The sequence below is a fragment of the Lipophrys pholis genome (genome assembly GCF_963383615.2).
Source record: "Lipophrys pholis genome assembly, chromosome: 13".
NCBI lineage: Eukaryota > Metazoa > Chordata > Actinopteri > Blenniiformes > Blenniidae > Lipophrys > Lipophrys pholis.
In genome coordinates, this window is record NC_137632.1 from 17,961,168 (window position 1) to 17,980,862 (window position 19,695).

Below are 19,695 nucleotides of genomic sequence, written 5' to 3' on the forward strand. Positions count from 1 at the left end.
ATATTGTGTATATTATTAAATATTGTGTAATCATCTTGATATTACAGTTAGCAAACTTAAATCAGCCATCATTAGGCCTGCAGTGTCATAATACAGAGGCTTAATGTAAGTCTTTATTTGGTCCACTGACATACCACCAGTCCATCCTAAGACAAAGACAATTTTAAGACAATATTACACACATTCAATTTAGAGACAGAAATTCACTGGATTCATCAAGATAAATCAACCTCCATAGAGAAAAGCTCCACCAGGGACACTGTAACTCTGAGGCCCACTCCTCCAGGGACAAGCAGTGAGGTTCATTTCAGTCAGAGGTATTTACTCTTTACTCTCAGATATACATACAGAAAATCCTAAACTTGCCACTCAGCTGCCAGCTCGCACACAGACTCCCGAATGTTGTTTTTTATCATATCTCATTTCAGAATCCTTTCTACATCTGACATTTGTTACATTTGTATGAGCGAATACAAACACCTACATGTACTCACAACTTTGTGTTTTATTAATTTGTTGTCACAATTCTACTACATTTACAAGCTCCCATGGCCGTTCACTCACACAGAGGAGAAAAAGTGTTCAACATGAATTCTCCAGTCTATAATTGTTGTTTATTTGGGAAATGGCCACAGTCTTTTTTAAGTGGCCAATCTACTTTATCAGAATTTGAAAGATTCCACTGAAATGTGCAATTATCTGTTTCTGCTATGAAACTAGTCTTTCGCTCCTCTACTCAGGTAGGAGTCTGGACTGCTGCCGAACTGTGGCACGTGAGTTAAGAGCTATTATTCCAGCGGAGAGAAGTTAAAGCAGTGTGAAAAATAACTCAGTTGTCAGTTTTGAACTCTTAAAAAACAACAAATGGTGCGTACACACACACACACACACACACACACACACACACACACACACACACACGCTTTCATATTCCCTCATTAAAATGTAACCTGAAGTGAAACAGTCTCCCATGTGGTGGTATTCATAACTCAAACATATGCAAATTTAGCTGCGAATCAGCATCAAACAAACAGAGAAACATTTCAGTCAACAATCAGCAGGGGACAAGGTGCTGTGGTACCAGATCCTGCGCACATGTAAGGGAGGAATGTGAAGTGCTCTCCCAGCACTGAAAACACAGGATTGCTTTTTCATCGTATCCGCTTGTTACCCACCAAAACAGGCGAGGCATTACCCTTAATTTATGCTTTCAAAAGAGAGACACAAAAATACTTAAAGGTGTGTGAATGAGGAGAGGCTCACATTTTACTTTTCGGGGTTAGGGTTGGAGCGCAGTAACATTTCAGGGGAAGTAAAATCAGAAACTTCACCAACGCCTATCACATCGCTTAATTTATAGTCTGCTAGAGTAGATTTTAAAGAGTTATACAGCCAGTCAGAGATTAAGCTGAGCTCTCTAAGGGGGGGGTTTTGTCGCAAACCTGTAACACAAAATATACCTGAGTTTATTTCTTTAAGAGCCAACCTTAAAGTGATATGAGCAGCCATAGACATGATATTCGGATTTCCTCACAGAGCAGAAACATGCGTGTCAGGTTGATTCGCAATCCTAAATTACCCTCAGTTCGCCGTCCCTTTGTGTTTGGACTGTCCAAGGTGGATCCCGCGCTCATTCACCGTCAGCTGGGATCAGCTACAAACGCATCATGACCCTGAACTGGCTTAAGTTAGTTAGTTGGTTAGTGAAGCCCATCGCTGAGAGGAGCATAGGGCATCCCGTCCCCAAGAAATCACCACCGCAAAACAACTTCCCAGACATATGAGCAAATCTGCTTGACCGGCTGCGATTTGCTTTGAGACAGAACTAATGTGGAACAAAGCTCATGGAAATTTCACTGATTGAAAATGTGTCATTACCTTTATAATACAAATCAAATACCACCACATTGCTGTCAAAAGCACAAACAACCCAAAACGAAATAATTTACAATATTGTAGTCTCATAGTTGAGTTTTAATTTTGACACGCACACAAAAAGGAAAAACAATTTTCAGTTTTTTACTTTTACTCTTTTATTGCTCATGAAAACATTCCTTCCTGTAAATGTGTTTCACAGTCAATGCCATATTGTGTGCTCGTTAAAGTGAAACGGAAAATCATTATCTGCCGCTTGCCGAACATACAAGTGGTTTAATCCATCCTCACCATGAAAGCTAATGATCTTCAATTTAAATGCAGTCAAAAGTTCAAAAAGTGTAAAAAGAAAAACCCTTCAAGAGCCATTCAGTCATGTTTTATATGGTTCAAGTCAAATCCTTCACGTCTGCCGTCCGACTCATTCAGGGAGTAAACCAATACAGATTTGAAGGTGGAAAGTTGATTGGCGTCCCACACAAATTCTGTTTACCCTTTGGCCCTTTCTTTGATTTTCCTGCTGTGAAAAATATGATAAAACTAACAAGAAAACAATAATAGTAACAGTGGCCTTATGACTTTCACCTCATAGAAATATTCTGAATCAGCATGTAAATCTTTTGCCGTTTCAGCAGTTTGAAACACTCTCAAAAACAAATGCACACTGTATGTTTCTTGCCCACTCAACCTCAAAGTACCAGTTATAAATCATGTGGTCTGTTCTTTAATTATTGATGAAACCAGTACCATGTTAACCATTCACAACTGAACACTGAAATCTCCAAGTGTTTGCACTCAGGAGAGAACTTCACAGGAAATGTGAAATCAGGTCTGCTCAAAGTCTGAGTACCAAAATAGTCCTGAAAGGCCTTTAAGGAGATCTTTAACTATTGAGTTAAAACGTTAAATCATTTAATGTGGTGCATCGACTCGTTAACACAGAGTTTCAAGTGTCAGGAAATAAAAATCTGGTGGTACCTATTCATAAAATAACCGTACGCTGATCATGTAGATCTGTATTATTGAGGATGAAAGAAAAGAAAAAAAAAAGCAATAAAGGAGCACTGATCAGTTCTTAACTAAAGGATGACCTTAATCTACGGCAGTGATTCCCAACAGTTCCCTGGAAGACCCTCAATTCTACCTCTGATAAAGGCTGCAGCTCCCCAAACATTAAAAAAAAAGTCAGGTTGTCTTATGGTTTTCTTCACCGCATGCAGATATAACCTGACTTCCTCAGAGGAAACCGCCTCGCTCGCCTCCTGCCATCTCTGGTTGGGGGACCACTTATCTACAGCATGTGGAGATTCTTATTTGTAGAATTTTATGTGATGATAAAGCTATGAGCCTTCCTTGTAGCGGTAAAGTTGGTAGAGGTCAAAAATGACCTAATGCCCCTTTAAACTTTCAGAACGGATCAGCTTTTTAATTTGTGGTACCGCAGAGACGAGCTCATCTGGAATACTTCGCCGCCCGCGGCAGCTTTGGTATCATCGTCCAGCACATATGAGCTCAGCCGTCCTTGTCCCTGCCGTCTGACTGCTCCAGCTATCTTCTGTGGTAGAGGTCTTTTCGTTTCCGTAGCTCCACCAGCACCCGCGCCCTGAACTTTGTCCAGTCTTCATCCTGGAACTGCTGGATACCCAGAGCCAGATGGAGCTCTGTGCAGTGGCTCCGCAGGAACGGATTGTACTGCTTCTCTTCTCCGATTGTAGACGGACACTGCAAAATAAACAAATAAATAAGGATAAAGCAGGACGTCCACAAAATTGATGTGCCCAGACTCTCTGCTGCAATCACAATGATTCACATACATTCACTATGCATTACGGGAAATAAGCAATTCCTGCCAACTTAATCAGCGCCTCAGCATCTCTGAGCCGATTCAACGGGGCAAAAACATCTTATCATCAAAAATAAGCCGCTCTATAGCCCAGGTGATAAAACCATGGATCAGCAAGGCTAAAACAAGCGGTAATGGAGAGTTCTGCGACTCCCCAATGCAAAGAAGAGTCAAATACCGAGGACATCCATAGAACGTCGAAAAACTAATGAAAAGTTAACAGATTGAGTTACAACACAACCTATTTTGTCATCAAGATTCAGGATCTTTCCCGTGGGCTCACCCCCCGCAGGGAAGGTTCTTAATCGGTGCAAAGTGACCTGGGTGACAGAGCTCAGACTGCCACCCCCGCGAAACGGAAACGGATGAGCGGGAGAAAATGGATGGATGGATGGATTCAGGATCTTCTCACAGACGCAACATGTTTCAGGGAAAAAAAAAAAAAAAAAAAAAAAAAAAAGATATGTCTAAATCATATTTAACTCTTAACTTTCAAGATGCTTTTACTGGAGCTGCTGGGTCACCGACGCACCGTCACCAGTCAATAGGACGATCGAACAGAAAGGATTCAGAGCCAATCTCATGAGTAACCCAAAAATTGTTTTTTTCCTTTCTTCAGAGACATTCGTATACAGGCCAACAACTGAGAAGCAAACTTTTAAAAAGCGTCTCTGATACCAAGTTCACAGAAGAAACTATGTATTTTGAAGTGAAGTTGCGATAAAACGAACCACTTGTGTGGTGTGAAGTTGAACCACTCACAATTCAGGTTTACATTAATCACAGGCATATTCACACAGCCTAAGAATCCGAAAACTAAGGAGGAGATTGGATTGTAAGGAAAACATAAAATATCTGGATCAAGGTTTGTGGAACATTACTAAACAGTAGATGTGACTTTTTTCCCAGAAACAACTTTCATTGCTGCTGTCTATGCTGTATTTCTTTTAGTGCACAGCTCATCTACAACTGCCCTTAAAAATACGATCTGCCAGACACTGTCTCAGAAACTTGTCCAGTGTCAGTCAAGTTTTGGGAACGGATATTATCAAATTTCCGGGAGGTGGGAAGGTATGAGACAGTTTATTGTGCCATATTGTGTTGATAACCGATAAAAAAATAAAATAAAAAAAAACCTCATTCAAATTCTGAATAGGCACTTGAATGAAGCACTGCTCCTCTGCAGACCGCATCGTAGATGAGATTTAACTGCGAGCCGGCGAGAGGGAGAAGTGAGAAGGGGAGTGTGCACTCCAGGCTTTGACAGCGCGTACATTGCTCGCAGGTGATAAGCCCTTCTTCCCCGGTGCTGGCCAACATGAATCCTTTCCGAGATGACACGCTTGAGAGGCATAACAATGGCGATATATCATTCTCACCGTGCAGAGCTTCTTGTGCCGCTGCTGGAGGACCCACTCATATTTGTTTTCCCTGGCAGCGTTGTGTGGCTCAACCCAAGCGGCAAACAGCAGGTTTTCCACCGCATACTCGTGACCTGCGGGGAGGAAGGTGGACGTCAAAATGAGGGACATCACACCCACCCCCTAACCACTGAACGGAACAGCCAACAATCCACACACAGCCCTGTGTGACCACCGAACGGAATCGAGCTACTTTGCTGCTGTTGCCGACATAAAATTTACGATCAAGCTGCTTTAAAAACTTAAATGCAGCGTTAGATCAAACCTCTCACGAGAAAACGATTTCTTACCGGGGAATAACAGGGTATCGTCGCTTAAAGAGCCAACCGTATCCAGAGAGAACAGCATTGTGGCGGGGCTGCCTTCAAACATCCGTCCTGCAGAGAAGAAATGATTAAAAAGTCACCAACAAGATTTTGATTGGAGTGGATTTGCATTCAGGAGGTCATTTTTCACCTTCTAAGATCTACAAGATAATCTCATCATTTCCATGTATTCTCAGCTTAATCCAGTGCCAACTGCATTCTAGGTATAGATTTGTAAAATCGCACATTTAAATAATAAAGACATGTGCACAATTGATGAATTATACTCTCAAGAAAGAGGGGAAAAAATGACAGACTACATTTGGATAGCTTTCTTCTTCTTTTTTTTTTTTTTTTTTAAAGGCAAAGAATAAATCAAACCTGTTCAACCACACTATATATTTGTGTTATGCATTTTTTTATTTCCCCCAATCTTATAGACTTAGATTTTCTTTCTGCTCCGTTCCTCATTAGAAGTACTACATCGATCTTGTGTTCAGAGTGTCCCCCCTCTTTTCCACTAATTTTGAAGGTTTCTTCTCAACTCTGTAAAATGAAATATTGATAGTTCTTGTTATGCAGACTACCCGCAAAGGAAAGAGTCCCATCGAATCACACAACATCACATCTAGTAGTTCAATTGAATTGTGCTTTGCTTTTTGTAACGCAACAGCTTTTTTTTTTGTAATATAACTTGTCTAAAGGCTAAACTATACCAGATATTTGGTTTGTTGTTTGGCAGTATAGTAGTGTAGTGCACCGTCAGTGATAGTGGAAAGACCAACGTTTGATTAAGGACATCCCTCCCAAATATCACATATTGTCACATACCAGCATCAATATGGCAAAACAAAAAAGAAGTTAATCACTCATGTCTCCACAGACAGACTATTTTTAATAAATAGGCCAGACATGAGAGGTCAGAAGTACTCGAGCCACGAGCTTCCCATTCGCTCAGAGCCATTTAATTATCTCTACGTACCGTGTACTCAAAAGGAGGCACAAAGGCTCCCACATCAAACAAACCTGGTTGGCCTGCATCGTCTGCAGTTGTACCGACTCTTTACAAACAAAAATAATAATAATAATTATCATCATAACGAATCCTGTTTACTGGCTCACTCACCACACCCTGAGAGGAACACCAGGTCACCAGAGAAGAGGCTCGAAGGGGCACCGACTGCTTGGCCATCCAGGAGGTAGATCATGTGACCCACTGTGTGTCCGGGAGTGAAGAGGGCTTTAAAGTGCATACGGCCAATGATCACCGAGTCCTGGTCTGACAGAGGACTGGGAAAATAGAAAATACACAATTCCATTTTAATTACGACTAACATTTGACGCAACTACATTTTACACCCGGGGTCAGAACTTAACTCAATACGTGGTCATGCTGTACCCCCACATTTTAGGCAAAAGAAACAACACCTAGTTAGATATTCCCTTCAGTAATGTCACTCCAGTCTGAGCCTTTTCACTCTGCTGGTTGAACTGTGTCCGTCTGAGAGTAACCCGCCGACGTACAGTTGCAAACCCCTCGAGAACACAACAGCAGAACACTTCATCACACGGCGATAATTCACTGTGAAGTCAGCTGCTGCGAGTGCTGACAGAATGGGAACGAGACGGGACTCGGTGCAGTGGGAATGGGTCTGTGCAGGCAGGAACTTACTGCGTGAGGCCAGGAATGTTGTCGGCTGCGTTTCCATAAACCCGACATGAACTGTGAAGCTTTTTCAGACCTTTGTTCCCCCCGCTGTGGTCCCTGTCAGTGAACCAAAAGGGAAGAAGATGTGAGGAAATGCCTGTCTATGTTCCTTCGGACATAATATGGGAATCTGATTATGTCATGTGGCATGCATACTGCTGCCACCTCAACTTTACATTTTGAACCCCCCCCAAAAAAGGATCTGCAACACTCACCAGTGCTTGTGTGTACATAAAATTGCCTCCAACATCACTTCCTCCTCCTCGAGGACGACCTGGAAAGTTACAAAAATTTATGCTGTTAAAGCTTCAAGTCAATATTCTTTAAATCAGCACCTCTGCAACACATATTCATTGGAAAGCACAACGCTGCAAAACACTTCAGGTGGTATAGCATTAGTAATTCTATGAGTGTACTAATAATCACTCGGAGGTTTGCATTATTGAAATTACAAATAGGCAACATGAGTGTGATTGTAATTGACAATCACACTCATGTTGCCAATTTGTAATTTCCTTCCACAAATCTAAAATTGATAACACTGCACCTAAGTGATTAGAGAGTTCCCAGTTATAAAAGCACATAACTCGAGCTATGCTCTACTTTACAAATCGACAGATAGTGTTGACTATTTTTCATAAGTAGTTGATCTCCTGCAGAGGTCAGATACATCTACAGCATACGTCTTTGTTCCTGACCTATATAGAAATCCCCCTTGCAAGCACCAAAAAAAGCTTAGAAGTGTCATCTACGGAGCGGAGCAATCACAAAAGAGACAGTATATGCATCGAACCTGGACTGTCTGCGGGTCTGCAGGGTCCACAACAACCGCAAGACTCGAGGCTGTGTCAATCACAAGGTAGCTGTAGTTGTCACAGAGCACTGGGATAGGAATTATTTTGATGCCTGTGGACAGAAAAAAGACATTATGCTCAATATGCAAATATTGTGACGCGTGGTAGTGTAGTCGTTAGTGGTCTCTCTGTTAAAATGTCCCTGATTTGAGTTGAGGTTTGACTGAGGTGCCTTTCTGTGCAAGGTACACATGTCTGGTTTTTGGTTTTTCCTCACAATGTATTGACTTTCTGGACAGATGGTCTCTGAGAACATGTTATCTCTGTGCATGAGTGCATAATTGACATTACATATGCATTGTTGATCAAGACTGATACACCTTGAGACAACACCAAGACCTTTCCATCCTTTGTAAATAGAGCATGTGCTGTATGAATAGAGTGGACTCGTTTATGCGTCTCGCAAGATGTTTCGCCTCTCGTCCAAGCGGCTTCATCGGTCCATGCTGTTCCTCTGACAAGGCTTGGTAATCCATCCAAGTCCAGCTGACCTGATTCAATTGCTGTGTGATGCCTCCTCCCAAGACACATCAGTATATAGATAGACATGGTCCAGTGCTGGGTGCATACCATTGAACTCCATGGGATGAGAGGTGGAATGTCCAGCAGGGTAACGTTCCCGGGCTTTCCGCACCTGCCTCTTGTAGTACAAGTACCCAAGTCTGGTCCTTGTGTACAGCGTGTATCTGCAGGGCAAACATTATCAAGACCTGGTAATACTTTGGATCCTGAACTGAGCATTGTAATCCAGACACATTTAAACAAAGTACCAACGTTCTCCAAACAAGCTCTCATGTAATACATTTCTTGTTGCGTTTGCAATGTCAACAACAACTCTCATAAATTAAGTTACACCTTTGCCTCTGCTATGGATGCAGAATACACAATTGTCGCCCTTGTCAATTTAGGTACTTTAGACAACATGTCAAGCTGTTAGAATCGGAGCCTATGTGAAGTGAATGTGCCAGATTGGCCTTGCCCACAAAAGGGACGATAGCCGTTGCAAAGCTACGCAGAAGAGAATCACTGTTACAGTAATAATTGTTAAAACCTTTGGGTACTCACGCAATTCGGAACAACGGCTTCTCCGTGCGAGCCATTGTTGTAGCGAAAAGATTTCTCCACAGCAGCAGTCCCGCACGTCTGAAACGAAAACATAAACCCACCAAACAGAAGAACGATGCAGCGGCCAGCAGGTTTACAATCCAGCCAGGAAGCTCCATGGCTTTGGAGCGGAGCGTGATGACGTAAGAACAGCGTCACACACGTCCCGGAAGTGAAGCCAAACTATCGATACAATTTTTTTTTTTTAATATAAAGATCGCTTACGAGAGCCACTCCCAAAAGTTCAGAATACCAAGGCCAAATATGACAAAATTATATAAATTTTCTCGTTGGACTTTTTTTTATTTTAGTTCAAAACATTGAAGGTATTATGACTAAATATGTTTTACAAACTAATTCACTATCGATCAAGTGGTTTTTTTGTTGTTGTTGTTTTTTATTTTAATTTAGGACTCTTATATAGACACTATTATAGAAAAAAGTTTGTCTCAACTTCAGTTGTGTCCACTCCATTGACTATTAAATGTGGAATTCCAAGGAATCATAGTGCTTTGTGACGCATGTAATTAAAAAAAACAAAAAACAAACCTTTTATACTTTACCTGTTAAATTGAAACAATATACACAAAACACGAAAGCTACTCAAAATGTTTGAATGTTGTCTTCTTTGTACTTCTTTTTAACAGGCACCTGTGTCAGTGTCTGTCCTCTGAGAAGCAGCAGGAGCAGTATGAGTTTCACTGAGCATATCCAGTTTCAAAGATTCATCCTCCTGTGTGCAGGTCTGCAAACCTCCAAGGAGAAAGAGAGGACAGGCGACCACAGTGTGTCTATCTTAGGCCAATGCCAAGGGGTAAGTAATATTTTGTTTCAAACAATTAAACCTATGCAACTTTGGTGCAACTGAGAGTATATGATTAGATTATTTCGATCATGTGACTTGCTTACTTTGTGTGGTCTACCTGCAGTACTGGAACTGAAAAGCCATGAGAAGAAAATAGTCTCAGAACAGATAAATTGTATAGAATAATTTCAATTTAACACAAAAAGCAATGTTCTACTTTGTGATGTATAAACAAAAGATACACAATACCACGTTTGTCATGTGATTATGTGTCAAACCAGCACAAGCACATCACTAGTATCATACGTGTTTTATCTTTTGTGGCTGGTGACTGTTTTATCCTCGTTTCAAGGTGGCTCAGCAAAATGACTTCAAAACTTGACAGTCCTCCATCCTATGAGGAAGCGATTCAACATCCAAAGTCTGCCAATTACCCCTACCAGCCCCAACATGGCTCCCCTCTGCCACCACCTCCGTCGTACAGCCCCAGCCCGGGTGTGTGCCCCGGCCCGCCGGGCTACTGGGGCCAGAGCAGCGTCTACCCACAGTCCAGCATGTGTTCTGGTCCTGGCTTCTCTCCAGCTGGGATGCCCACCACAGTATCGACTCTGTCTGCTGGACTGCCCGCATCCAACACAGGTCCTGAGGAACTGACAGGGACTGGCATCACATCGCGCTTTGTGCTTAAATAAGCTCCCAGGTCTAATCCTACTCTTCCCACTTCTGCAGGAGAGATGGAGGATTTCCTCAGCAGCCAGTGGGAAAGCACATCTGTCCGGCACGCTTTCATCAGAAAGGTGAGGATTGTTACAATTTCTCACGTCCTAAAAACAGTTCAAAAGTATGTTGTTCTGTTTTAATCTGTTGCTCCGTTTGATCCAAAATGTGTTTGTTTTTGTTTTTTTCCCCCTGCTTGTGTTTGTGCACAGGTTTATTTAATTTTAGCAGCACAGCTCGTCGTCACTTTCTCAGTCGTCGCCGTCTTTACATTTGTGTAAGTGTCCCCATTCATCTTGGGACAACATTGTTGCTGCTTCATGCTTGTGATTAAAGTGGTGACGATCTCCTCTGCGTTGCCTTTATCTGTTGCTTTCATAGTGACCCAGTGAGGCTGTTTGTCATCAGATACCCTGGCATCTATTGGGCATCTTTGTGAGTCGCAAAACCAAATAGTTACAAACTGAAACTGGATAAAATAATGAAAAAAAATATATATTTATCTCCTGCTGGGACCAAACTCATTGTCTTGAGTCCTCTGTAGAGGACATCTTCCCTTATGCTCGGGTCCCAAAAGAACAAGAAGATAAACTTTCTTTCCTTTCTCTGAAGTGATTAATATCTCATGTTCATGGCTGTTTTGTTATGCCAAATATTTCAGCGAACAGTAACGTTCCTTCTCTGTCCACAGTGTGGTTTATTTTGTGGTTTACTGCATTCTCATCTGCTGCAAAGAGCCCAGGTAAGCAAGGCTCCTTATGCACAACTCTGTTATCGGAGAGTCCTAACCTGTTCGTTTCCATACATTAATGCTCGTTTCCGTTCAGGAGGCGCTTCCCTTGGAATCTTGTGCTGCTGGGAGTATTTGTGAGTATTTATTTGTTTGTTTGACGTTGCATTTCCGGAGCCAAGCGCATAATATTTAGTGGAAAACCATCGACACACAGCAGCTAGAAAAAAAAAGAAGAAAAATTGAAGCGTCATATCAAAAAAAGTGCTCTGACGAAGCCGTTTTCCTGTTTCATGCTGCAGACTCTGGCCTTGTCTTACATGTCTGGAACAATTTCAAGGTTTGTTGTTGCCCCCCCCCATATGCTAATTAAATCATGATGCACAGCACCAATGGCATACTGTATATGTGTGTACATCTGATCTTTTACAGTTATTATGACACAAAAGCCGTGTTCATCGCCATGGGAGTAACGGCACTAGTTTGTATAGCGGTCACAGTCTTCTGCTTCCAAACCAAGGTAGATGGAGACGTAAGCTGCCTCTCTGTAGCTCAGTAGCCTGTGGCTTGTCAGAGGATGTCTTTGTTGTCAGTGTAAAAGAACTCCTTTGTCTCACATTACAATGGGCCACTGAGTTCCTTTAAATATTTATAACATTTTGGGATAAGATGTGAATCCAGCCTCTCTGTCTGATGCAACTCGAGATACACAAGTTACATTTTTTGTCTGCTGCATGTCAAATCCAGTAATTCTTTTTTTTTTTTTTTTTCCTTGAAACCCACTTTCTGATCCTCTTTCAAATCATCTTCCCTGCCCTCACATGTGGCCTAAAGCAGACCGACTTCACTTTCATCCCACTAATAGCTTGTTTCTCATCACAGGTGGACTTCACCTCCTGCGGCGGGCTCCTCAGTATCGCCGCCGTTTTGCTCATGATCATCGGGATTGTTACAACCATCGTGCTCTACTTCCAATACGTGAGGAGGCCCTCTAATTCACTCTCTCACTCTCTGCTCGTGTTTCTCAGCGAGGAGCAGTGGATCAGAAGGACGCATCTGTGCGACTGATTTCACATTCTGAGCCCTTTCTTATGTCACTCAACAGGTCCCTTGGCTGCATATGCTCTACGCTGCAATTGGAGCTCTCGTTTACACTCTGGTGAGTCGGCACTGATGTGAATGTAAGAGGTGGGTGGGTGGGGGGGTTCCAGGTCGCTATTACTAGGCTGTTGTTGAATACCAAGAAGAGGTAAAATAGTGCTGACACTTTGAAATGCAGTTATTCACTAGACTTGAAGTCCATGCTGACAGCTTGCTTTTCCTGAAGCCCAGAGGAAGCACCAACACAGTGCAAATTTCTATACTGAATGTGAACTTTGCTTGAGGGTTTATTTTTCTGTCAGCATTTCACTTCCATCCCCTTATTTCACACAAAAGTGTCTGTACTCTATATCTCAAAACATCTTTTTTATTAGATTCAATATCTCTTGATGTGCAATTGAGAGATAGTATCTTTTTTTCTTTTTTTTTTTTGTATCTTATTGTGTGTATTTTTATACGGGCAGATGGATGAGAAAAGATGAATGTTTGTGTATCCAGCAACGCATTTCATTCATGGCAGACATTGATAGATGGAGTCGAAGAAAATATAAAAAAAATAAAAAAATGAATACGCCGTCTGTGACAGAGTTTGGAAAGAGCCGCATGATTAAAACGGGTGAAAATAGCAATGGAGCAGATTCAGAACAGTAAAAACGTCTCCATCCGTGGCCTTATGTGAGAAGAGCATTTCTCGTTGTTGGTCTTGAGGAATAGAAACAGCTGGTACGAACATTCTTCAAATGATCACATGCAACAATTTGAGCTTTTTCTACACTTATCTATAGTCATACTTCGCAGTCAGTTCATTCATTTGTGCCTCCATGTTACTGAAGTCAACCCTATCAGACAAAAGGTTACAGATTCTTTTGTCCTTTCTTGTGTCCCTATGCTAGTTTTTAGTGTACAACACCCAGCTCCTTATCGGAAATCGGGAGCTGGCGATCAGCCCAGAGGAGTACGTGTTCGGAGCGCTCTCTTTGTACGTGGATATCGTCCATATCTTCCTCTTCATCCTCCAAGTCAGCGGAGCTGCGACTGAATAAGCCAAGCGTTGGAGCTTGTGTTCTCATAGAGCCCGGACTCGCAGTCGTTTTTTGTGTTTGTTGAAGGAAACAATGAAACAATAAGTGTTTAAACTGGGAACCATCATCACTGTTTGTCAATGCTGATATTTGTAGCTGCCAACTATACTGGATATAGTTTGATTGTATGGCAGCAACACTTCAGCACTTTTATGTATTGTATTATGCACTGTGTGAAGGACGGCTGGCTTGCCTTTACTGACGTGACAATGACGAGCAGAGATACTCGATAGATGTATCGTCAATACATTTGAAAATCTTCAGTTTTGCTGCTCTGTATGGATTATACTCTGAACTACAATTAACTGCAAAATGCATGACCTTTAAGAACTTAAAGAGGGTTCTCAACACAAAAAAATACAGTTTATAGTTAAAGACTTTTTTTTATTTTGGGTGTTTGAATCAATAGTTACTTACAAAACACTTGCAGTTAGACGCTGAATCAACACCACAATCATTAGTCCGACGTGTGCTGGTAGTAGGAAGGATTAAGTTCTCCATAGAAAAAAAACCAACAACCCTCAAACACAGACTTGTTTTTTAAAATATGAATTATGTGTGTGCACCTTTATAACCACTACCCTGAATGTCAGGTCTTTCCCACCTTTGTCTTGAATGTATCTGTTATTAATCGTTGTTAGAAACTCAAACAGATCGATCAATAAAGTACCCGCCTACTGTTACAGATGCTTGATTCTTCCACCCTAAAGGACAATTATAGTGGCACGTTAAGAGTTAGAGGGTGACACTAGCTCTTACGCTCAATTTCCTGGTTGTGGGTTAGTATTGTTCCCCATCAGTCACGTGGTGGTTTGTTCAAACGGTGAAGACTTTAGGGCGTCAGGCGTTTGGGGTCACGAGGGAACATGGAGGTCTGACGCACATTGTGGAGGCCCAGGTACAGCATGCAGACTCTCTCCAGGCCTGTGAAGAATAAATAATACATCAGCCACTAAAGACACGATAAGTTGTGTATGTACTTGGTTTCTACCAGACTTGTATTCCTTACCAATGCCTCCACCACCATGTGGGGGCGCTCCGTAGCGGAAAGAGTCGATGTACGCCTTTATCTTCTCCAGATCTACACGATCGAACAGAGAAGCACATGTTAAAAGTTGTGGTGACGATTGTTGAACAAATTTCAGTAGAGGTGTAGTTCCTGGTCTTCACCACTGGAGGGAGGCAAACACTTGTAATTTACTTGATGCTTCTGTACACAGCTCTTACCAATTTGATGGTGGGTGGCTCGGTCAGTGAGCATCTGAGCATCGTGGATTCTCTGAGCTCCAGACAGGATCTCCTCTCCCCTCATGAACATGTCATAGGAGTTGGAGTATTTCTTTACATAACAAAAAAGGTGCAAAAATACAAGTTCAATGACTAACAGCAATGGTTTTTTTTGCCCTTCTTGGAAAAAATGACATTAAAGACCTGACGTAAATTCAACCATGTGTTGAAAGCTATACATGAATATCACTAAAGAGTAGATGCTACAGAGATTTTTCTGGTAATAATATGAGTTTATGTGTTATCTGAACTGAACTTTTTAATTATGCTTTTCGGGAATCCGTACATTTATTGATATTTCCTGACATTTTACCCGTTTATACATAAACAACAATTGTAAGAAACAACAGTGTATCTGGATTGGGGGGGACACAAACAAACCAAAATCAATCAATCAATAAAAGAATGAAGTGTGTGTGTGTGTGTGTGTGTGTGTGTGTGTGTGTGTGTGTGTGTGTGTGTGTGTGTGTGTGTGTGTGTGTGTGTGTGTGTGTGTGTGTGTGTGTGTGTGTGTGTGTGTGTGTGTGTGTGTGTGTGTGAGTGTGTGTGTGTGTGTGGGTGACTTACAGCGTTGCTTGGGTCGGGCATTGTGTAGAACGGTCTCACAGCCAGTGGGTACTTATCCAGCACATAGAAGTCGGTATCATACTGAAGTGGAAACAGAAGGCTGATAAAATACGTGCGGACCAATGAAGACAACACATAAAAATAAGCACTTCAAGAAAATACTACAGGACAAAAAAAAATAAAGCTTTTAGAGGCTGAAAGTCAGGAACAACAGCTCCAGCATGCACAATGTGATATTGTTTCCGTTAATGAAAGTAATAAAGTCAATTCTTTGTCTTGCATCACTCATAAGGGGCTGTTTGTAGGATATGCAGTCATTGTCAGAAGCATCATCAATTATTTCAACTCCACTCCAAGCTGAGTGTTCACATTATTATGTTTTCCTATTTCCCATCTTCTCAGGTGTTTGGCGCCAATGTGCAAATGTTTTTATATGCAAACTATTAAAATGTATTTGATTGGATTTAAGACTCAACTGCAAGTTTCTGTTCTGAGCTCACACCTTTCTGTACGGTGCATCTGATCAAACCTTTTTTAGATTGTTACAGTCTTAAGTTGAATAAAAGACACTGAAACGTACCTTTTCCTTGACAAGGCGGCCCAGCAGCTTTTCGTTGGGTGTACTACGGATCAACAAAACAAAGGGTTTTAAAACCGATGACTGCGTTTCAAACTGTTTAGACACGACTCTCCTGCAACTAAACGCTATGAAGTTTTACAACAGCAGTATAAGTAGCAACTACCTCCATTGATCTACCAAATAAGTAGTGAAATGCACCCTAAAGTTAATTTACTGTCGAATTACCTCATCTGACAGGAAGACGGGGCTGTGGAACACAATGTGCAATGTTATCTGACCTGAGGTCGTCCTCGTCACCCATCTCCACCCCCGCCTGGCGCAGCATGGCCACGGCCTCGGTGAACTCCAGCCTCAGGGTGGGCTCCAGGAATTTGAACGGCTCACTTGGAAACTGCTTGTTCACAGTCTGAATCTCCGTCTGGAAGCTGATTCAGAAACACAAAGTTGTGTTTACACCCTAGACAACTCATATCGTCGTACCCTGCAGGCCAATAATAAAGACACACACTAATTGTTTGCCTTGAATCATCACCATATCAAAACTATAAGCTACAATCTACCACCTTTACACAATGGTTCCAATTCCTGAAATCTGTATTTGCATTCAAGACAGAGCGAGCAGACCTACAGTACAGCCCCACGACATGAATAATGTGATTACCATCTTCTTTCCATCATATCTCTTGTATTCTCCTGGCTCACCACAATCACCACATCCAACAAGCCCCTCAGTGGCGTTCCTCTTGTCCTCCTGCCTGGCAGCTCACTTCCCACCATCTTTTTATTTTCATCTCTTCTATGTACATGAAGTTGCTTACCTCAAGGATTGAATCTCATAACAGTTTTAAGTTTTTAAATAGCTTATCTCTAATTTCACACATATTCTATCCCATTTTGTTGAGCCGTCTGACAATCAACGCGTTTACTGCACATCTGACGACTGACACTTTGATATCCTTGTCAGAGCCGGCGGAGACGGTGAACAGATTTCCCCAGAGGCCGAGTTATCTGCCTGATGTGCTGGAACATCAGTCAAGAGTGTGCTCCAAACAAGTTCATGCGTCAAAGAGGAGAAATCTGGGAAGCCGTGCCAACAAAAGATAAACAGACAAACAACCTCAAGAAAGAGGAACTGCGATCACAAGCTGAAACTAAACACGATCACTAACCGCTGCAACATCTAAGGCAGGGGTGTCGAACATGAGGCTCGGAAAGCAAGATCCTCCAAAGCCCAGGTTTCAATCCCGCCCGAGGACGACAGCGTAAAAAAGACAAAGACAACAAATTCCATTTTGAAATCAATTCATCATTTACGTAACACTAAGACCTGGAACTGACCAGCAGATGGCAGCAACGTAACAGAGCTATTTAGAGGGAAAGCCATGAATAGTGAGTTTTCTAAATGTGCTTTACAGCCAAAGAAGAGACGTACTTTTTCCAACATTAATCAAGAGAGAAACTGTGACGGAAAAGGTTTTAGATTGCATGTATTTTTCTGAAGGCATTTCAGTCAGCTCATATTAGGTTTTATGAAAAGTTGCACATTTTTGTCAACACTTTGGAAACGTGGTATTAAATATGGTGTTTTGTTCCCATTAGGATGAATGTGGGCTGTATGTGCCTGCAGAACAAAGATGAGTTAGATAATTGATCTGAGGGTCAGTCAGTCAATGCTCGGTGGCCTTTAACCTAACGTGAACCAATGAACACAGGTGATGCCTAAACACATTTACTTCAATACTTACAACTTCAAAAGTGTCCACTCCTGACAATGAAGCCATTCAAGTCTGACTTGCAGATATCCATGTAATCCAAAGAACATGTTATAAGTATAAAAAACACTATGATGTGCATAGAAAGTGCACCTGAAAAGACCTTCACTCACCTTACTACTCCATTTATTCTGCTTTAACAGTCTAATGTACTAATGTCCACCACTAGGAGGGAGTAAAGCGACATGAAAACATTTCCCTGTTGACAATTCCGTTGGTGGAGAGAGTGGAAGTCACTGACCTTCATCAGAGCAGACAGCACTATGTGACAACACTTAATTTGGATTCAGCCATTTAAATCGTTTTCACTTAGTTTGACTCTTTGTCATCCACTGAGCGTCCACAGGAGGACCTGATCCTGTCAACATTCAGTTCTTGTGCTGAAGAGACACAAATATTGAGCCTCTCTTCTAAGTAATTTACACCCATTTTCACGTGGGGAAGAGTCGAGATTCTAACATGATGCGATTTGGTGAGGTCGAAGAAAAAAACGTACTTGTCTCTCAGGCCCTTGAAGATCTGCACCATGGTGTCAGTGATGGAGTCGATCACCTCGTGGTAATGGTAGTTAAAGGACATCTCAATATCCAGACCCACAAACTCAGTGAGGTGACGATGGGTGTTGGAGTCCTCCGCCCTGAAAACTGACCAGATGCCGAGTGGACAACAAGTTAGTTTCCCGCGAGCCAATAAAGATCAAATGTATGTGGATTAACATCAAGAACATACAATTAGTTTCTGTCATTAAATTAGCAGGAAAAATTCTCACTAATCCTGTCTCGACTCCAAGGTAGTGAAAATTATTATTATTTGTAGCCTTCACATTTTTCAAAGTTGCCCATCCGTGCTGGAACGCATCACAAGGCCTTTCGTGCATCGTCAATGCATGCTGGTCAGCGTGAACTCCGAAATATTCTCCCGATCACATCACAAAGCAGAAGTCCATTAAAAGGTCCATCAAGTTCAAAATCTGGCTGCTTATTTATCTCATAAAACCTCATGAAACAAGGACAACACGTTAATGAGCTTCACAGAGAAGTGTTGGGTCACAGCGACGGCTAATGATTGAACGCCTTTATTGTCGCCACACAAAGTAAGAGAAGTCCGTCCTTGACGGAGCAGATCAAAAAGAATGCTAATCGACGCTGATGTTTGGGCAAAATGTGCTCACTTTACCTTTCCTTTCACTGTACCCTTGATTGTGAAGCAGACTGTAAACTCGTCACACTGAAAGCTTTCTATTTAGTATTCAGAGGGCTGCTGATGATTAAGATGTTGCTTTGTTGGTACTTTTATGATAAGCTCATGATATCAAAGCTACAAATATCTAACCAGAGTTTGTGGTTGGGCATAAATGTGTTGTCCTCTTGATGTCAGAATATGCCTCGCAGTATGCAACTCATCTTTTCCTTTTCTCTTCTTGACATTTATATGTCCGCAAACACATGAAAGAGTCCACACCCACACACACAGAGAAACGTGCACCTACGTAACCATGACTTGTATAGCAATCAGACACACAGACACACAGCCACACACACACACACACAACTTCACAATGAGATGTCTCAAACATGGCTGTGCATGTGAATGGCTTCACACACGTTTACACTCGTGCCGATATTTCTGCTTTCGTATGCGGTCAAGACTTTCCGTGAGACAAGTTATAAAGCTTCACACCTCTGACATAAATTTCAACAAAGTGGGGATAAAATAAAATAATCCCAGACATAAATATAATGACATTTGCTCCGGTTTGCGGCGCAACGGCTTATATTTGGATTCATATTGGTTTTCAGACGGTGGCCCCTCGCAGCTGTTGAGGCTAAATTTGAAGAGTCGTGCTTGTGGCCCCGATGAGATTTTGAGGAGAGTTCAACCTCATTTTCCCTACTAGATAAATCTGTACGACTGTAACTAAGGCAACAGTGGTGCATACATTGT

At 41.9% G+C, this 19,695-nt stretch overlaps 3 protein-coding genes across 4 annotated transcripts in view; 1 reads left to right on the forward strand and 2 right to left on the reverse strand.

Moving 5' to 3' along the window:
* Positions 1 to 1,947: 1,947 nt before the first annotated feature.
* On the reverse strand, positions 1,948 to 9,234 carry pnkd (PNKD metallo-beta-lactamase domain containing). The gene is made up of 9 exons (XM_080479164.1): positions 9,072 to 9,234; positions 8,577 to 8,692; positions 7,946 to 8,058; positions 7,368 to 7,426; positions 7,117 to 7,209; positions 6,571 to 6,734; positions 5,430 to 5,516; positions 5,098 to 5,213; positions 1,948 to 3,597 (listed from the first exon to the last, which is right to left on the reverse strand). Exons 1-9 carry the CDS (start codon positions 9,227 to 9,229, stop codon positions 3,424 to 3,426), a joined length of 1,080 nt encoding a protein of 359 aa, XP_080335290.1. The 5' UTR covers positions 9,230 to 9,234; the 3' UTR covers positions 1,948 to 3,423.
* A 64-nt stretch (positions 9,235 to 9,298) lies between these two features.
* LOC308118598 (protein lifeguard 3-like) lies at positions 9,299 to 14,197 on the forward strand. Of its 2 annotated transcripts, XM_080478082.1 has the most exons (13): positions 9,299 to 9,436; positions 9,758 to 9,924; positions 10,268 to 10,554; positions 10,645 to 10,712; positions 10,845 to 10,909; positions 11,014 to 11,067; positions 11,324 to 11,374; positions 11,460 to 11,499; positions 11,665 to 11,702; positions 11,795 to 11,882; positions 12,245 to 12,340; positions 12,468 to 12,521; positions 13,357 to 14,197. In XM_080478082.1, exons 3-13 carry the CDS (start codon positions 10,281 to 10,283, stop codon positions 13,504 to 13,506), a joined length of 978 nt encoding a protein of 325 aa, XP_080334208.1. In that variant the 5' UTR covers positions 9,299 to 9,436; positions 9,758 to 9,924; positions 10,268 to 10,280; the 3' UTR covers positions 13,507 to 14,197. The 2 variants fall into 2 exon arrangements, with proteins under 2 accessions (XP_080334208.1, XP_080334209.1); XM_080478083.1 differs by lacking the exons at positions 11,665 to 11,702; positions 11,795 to 11,882.
* Positions 13,904 to 19,695, reverse strand: part of dars1 (aspartyl-tRNA synthetase 1) — a 31,778-nt gene continuing 25,986 nt past the window's right edge. Inside the window, exons 12-18 of the mRNA XM_080478081.1 lie at positions 18,248 to 18,395; positions 16,258 to 16,404; positions 15,980 to 16,022; positions 15,400 to 15,480; positions 14,773 to 14,884; positions 14,555 to 14,626; positions 13,904 to 14,469 (exon numbers count right to left, since the gene is read on the reverse strand). Of these exons, the coding sequence (XP_080334207.1) occupies positions 14,378 to 14,469; positions 14,555 to 14,626; positions 14,773 to 14,884; positions 15,400 to 15,480; positions 15,980 to 16,022; positions 16,258 to 16,404; positions 18,248 to 18,395 (695 nt within the window). The 3' untranslated portion in view covers positions 13,904 to 14,377. The remainder of the gene's footprint in view (positions 14,470 to 14,554; positions 14,627 to 14,772; positions 14,885 to 15,399; positions 15,481 to 15,979; positions 16,023 to 16,257; positions 16,405 to 18,247; positions 18,396 to 19,695) is intronic.

Coding starts and splice junctions, on each gene's coding strand:
- pnkd (XM_080479164.1), bottom strand. CDS start 9,229: ATGGAGCTTCCTGGCTGGATTGTAAACCTGCTGGCCGCTGCATCGTTC. Junction 5,517..6,570: donor GGTGTTCCTCTCAGGGTGTG/GTGAGTGAGCCA, acceptor TCTTCTCTGCAG/GACGGATGTTTGAAGGCAGC. Junction 5,214..5,429: donor CGATACCCTGTTATTCCCCG/GTAAGAAATCGT, acceptor TCCTCCCCGCAG/GTCACGAGTATGCGGTGGAA.
- LOC308118598 (XM_080478082.1), top strand. CDS start 10,281: ATGACTTCAAAACTTGACAGTCCTCCATCCTATGAGGAAGCGATTCAA. Junction 12,341..12,467: donor TCGTGCTCTACTTCCAATAC/GTGAGGAGGCCC, acceptor GTCACTCAACAG/GTCCCTTGGCTGCATATGCT. Junction 12,522..13,356: donor GAGCTCTCGTTTACACTCTG/GTGAGTCGGCAC, acceptor TCCCTATGCTAG/TTTTTAGTGTACAACACCCA.